Genomic DNA, 3194 nt, shown 5'->3' with positions numbered 1-3194 from the left:
GGGGCGCCCTGCGGCTCAGCGACTCTCCCCGGCCCGGGGCTGACGCCATGCTGTCCCCTCGCAGGACACGGCCAGCCGCTTCCTGCACCGCCTGGGCCACACCATGGTGGAGGGGCCCGACGCCACACTCTGGATGTTCGGGGGCTTGTCGCTGCGCCAGGGGCTGCTGGGTAACGTCTACCGGTGAGCAGGCTCTGCCCCTGCGCTAGAAATACCCTTAACTCTGCCCATGTTCCCCCTGGAAATACCCTTAACTCTGCCCACATGCCCACAGGATAAACCCTTAACTCTGCCCATGTGCCCACTGGAAATACCCTTAACTGCCCGTGTCCCCACTGCATATACCCTTAACCCTGCCCGCATGCCCATGGGATGTACCCTTAACTCTGCCCACATGCTCAGCAGAAATACCCGTAACTCTGCCCATGTGGCCACCACATGTACCCTTAACTGTGCCCATATGGCCACGGGATAAACCCTTAACTCTGCCCACATGCCCACTGGAAATACCCTTAACTCTATCCACGTCCCCACTGCATATACCCCTAACTCTGCCCACATGGCCACCACATATACCCTTACCTCTGCCCACGTGCTCAGTAGAAATAGCCTTAATTCTGCCCATGTGCCCAGCAGAAATGCCCTTAACTCTGCTCACATGGCCACCGCATGTACCCTTACCTCTGCCCATGCGCGCAGTAGAAATGCCCTTAACTCTGCCCACGTGCCCCCAGAATATACCCTTAACTCTGCCCACATCCCCACTAGAAATACCCTTAACTCTGCCCACGTACCCACTGGATATACCCTTAACTCTGCCTACATGCCCATGGGATGTACCCTTACCTCTGCCCGCAGGTACTCGATCCCGGAGCGGCGCTGGACCCAGATGCTGGCAGGGACGGAGGACGGGGGCCCCGGCCCCACGCCCCGCTACTTCCACGCCGCCGCTTACCTGCCCTCCCGCAAGGCCATGGTGGTGCTGGGGGGGCTGACGGCCGGCGGCGTGGCCAGCGACGCCTGGGTGCTCAACCTCACCACGCTGCAGTGGCGGCAGGAGCAGGTAGGGGCCCCCCGAGACCCCCGTGCGGCCCCCTCCGCTTGCCCCAGGCGCTGACGGGGTCTCTCTGTCCCCCCCCTACGCTGCCAGGACCCGCTGCTGCCTGCGGTGGCCGGCCACACGCTGACCTCCCGCCGCGGGACCTCGCTGCTCCTCATTGGCGGTTACTCACCTGAAAACGGCTTCAACAAGAAGCTGCTCGAATACCGGGTCGACTCAGAGACCTGGGAGGCCGGGCAGCAGGCCGGGACCCCCCCGACAGGTAACGCGGCCCCCCCCAGCCCTGACGGCAGGGTGGTAACAAGCTGGGACCCCCAGGAAATAGCAGTGGGACCCCCAAGACCCCCATGTTGAGGGGTACCAAGCTGGGACCCCCAAGACCCCCACATTGAGGGTACCAAGCTGGGACCCCAAGTAATGGTGTTGGGACCCCCAAAACCCCCATGTTGAGGGGTACAAAGCCAGCACCCCCCCCGGGTAACGGGGCTGGGGCCCTGAAGACCCCCACGTTGAGGTATTCCAAGCTGGGACCCCAAGTATTTGAGCCAGGAGCCCCCCCAGACTCCCATGGTGAGGGATAACAAGCCAGGACCCCCCAGGTAATGGGGCTGGGACCCCCAGGTCCCCCATTTTGAGGGTTACAAAGCCAGGAACCCCCCCAGGTTATAGGGCTGGGACCCCCAGGACCCCCCAGGCCGGGCTCAGCCCCCATCTCACCCGGCCCCGCAGGTCTCTACGGCCACTCGGCCGTGTACCATGAGGACACGGACGCCATCTACGTGTTCGGGGGGCACCGCTTCCATGTGGAGACTGTCTCGGCCTCCCCTGAGCTCTACAGCCTCTATTACCCCAACCTCACCTGGAGCCTGCTCGCCCCCTCCCAGGGCCACAAGGTAGGGGGGCTCAGGGGGCCTTGGGGGCCTCCATGGGGCCATTGGGGGCCTCCATGGGGCTGCTGGTGGCGTCCAGGAGGTGTTCAGGGGCACCCATGGGGTGTTGGGGGCATCTGGGGGGCATTTGGGGACACCTATGGGGCTGTTGGGGGCATCTATGGGGCCATTGGGGGCATCTGTGGGGTGTTCAGGGGTACAAAGGGAGTATTGGGGGTGTCTGTGGGGCCTTTGAGGGCATATGGGGGGTACTGGGGACATCTGGGGGGCCTTTGGGGCATCTCTAGGGTGTTTGGAGGCACCTATGGAGTGTTGGGGGTGTCTATGAGGCCTTTGAGGACATCTGTAGGGTGTTTGGGGGCACCTATGGGGCATTGGGGGTGTCTGTGGGGCCTCTGAGGGCATCTAGGGGACATTGGGAGGCATCTGGGAGGCATTTGGGGACACCTGTGGAGCCATTGGAGACACCGCACCTACGGGGCCATTGGTGGTGTTGATGGGGTCGTTGGGGACATCTGTGGGGCATTGGGGGGCACCTGTGGGGTTTGGGGGCGTCTGTGGGGCTTCTGAGGTATCTCTTGGGCATCAGGGTGTGTCTGTGGGATGTTGGGGGGCACCTATGGGGTGCTGGGGGTGTCTATGGGACTTTGGGGGTGCCTGTGGGGCATTTAGGGGTGTTAGGGTGGTCATCTATGGGGCGCTGGGTATCTCTTGGACATGGGGGGCACGTCGGGGTGTCTGTGGGGTGCTGAGGGTCAGCCGTGGCGCATCGGGGGGGCGTATGGGGCATTGGGGGCCGCGGTGGTGCGCGTACATGGGGCGTTGCGGGGCGCCGTGGGGCGGAGGAGCCGTTGCTGAGGCCCCGCGCGCCCCCCAGCCCCAGCCCCACTTCTTCCATGCGGCGGCGGTGCTGGGCGACGTGATGGTGGTGATTGGGGGCCGCACGGAGACCCGTGACTTCAGCAACCACCTGCTGCTCTACCAGCTGCGCTGCAACGCCTGGCTGCTGCCCCCCCACACCGGTACGGGGGGACACAGGGGGCTGGGAGGGATGTGGGGGGCAGGAGCAGCCCAGGAGCCCCCCAAATCATCTGGGAATGGGGCTGGGGAACCCCAAATCATCTGAAAATGGTGCTGGGGACCCAAATCATCCGGGAACGGGGCTGGGGGACCCCAAATCATCCAGGAATGGGGCTGGGGACCCAAATCATCTGGGAACGGGGCTGGGGGACCCCAAATCATCC

General features: G+C 64.0%; 1 protein-coding gene across 1 annotated transcript in view; it reads left to right on the top strand.

Annotated features, from left to right (window-relative positions):
* MEGF8 (multiple EGF like domains 8) overlaps window positions 1-3194 on the top strand; it is a 28999-nt gene that overhangs the window by 16220 nt on the left and 9585 nt on the right. Inside the window, 5 exon segments of the mRNA XM_026077360.1 lie at window positions 65-183; window positions 859-1063; window positions 1151-1322; window positions 1790-1953; window positions 2828-3003. Of these exon segments, the coding sequence (XP_025933145.1) occupies window positions 65-183; window positions 859-1063; window positions 1151-1322; window positions 1790-1953; window positions 2828-3003 (836 nt within the window).

The sequence above is a fragment of the Apteryx rowi genome, unplaced genomic scaffold (genome assembly GCF_003343035.1).
Source record: "Apteryx rowi isolate R43461 unplaced genomic scaffold, aptRow1 scaffold_1113, whole genome shotgun sequence".
In the NCBI taxonomy this organism is placed as follows: Eukaryota; Metazoa; Chordata; class Aves; order Apterygiformes; family Apterygidae; genus Apteryx; species Apteryx rowi.
The sequence above is the reverse complement of the archived record's forward strand: the minus strand, read 5'-3'. Positions and strand labels throughout refer to the sequence as shown.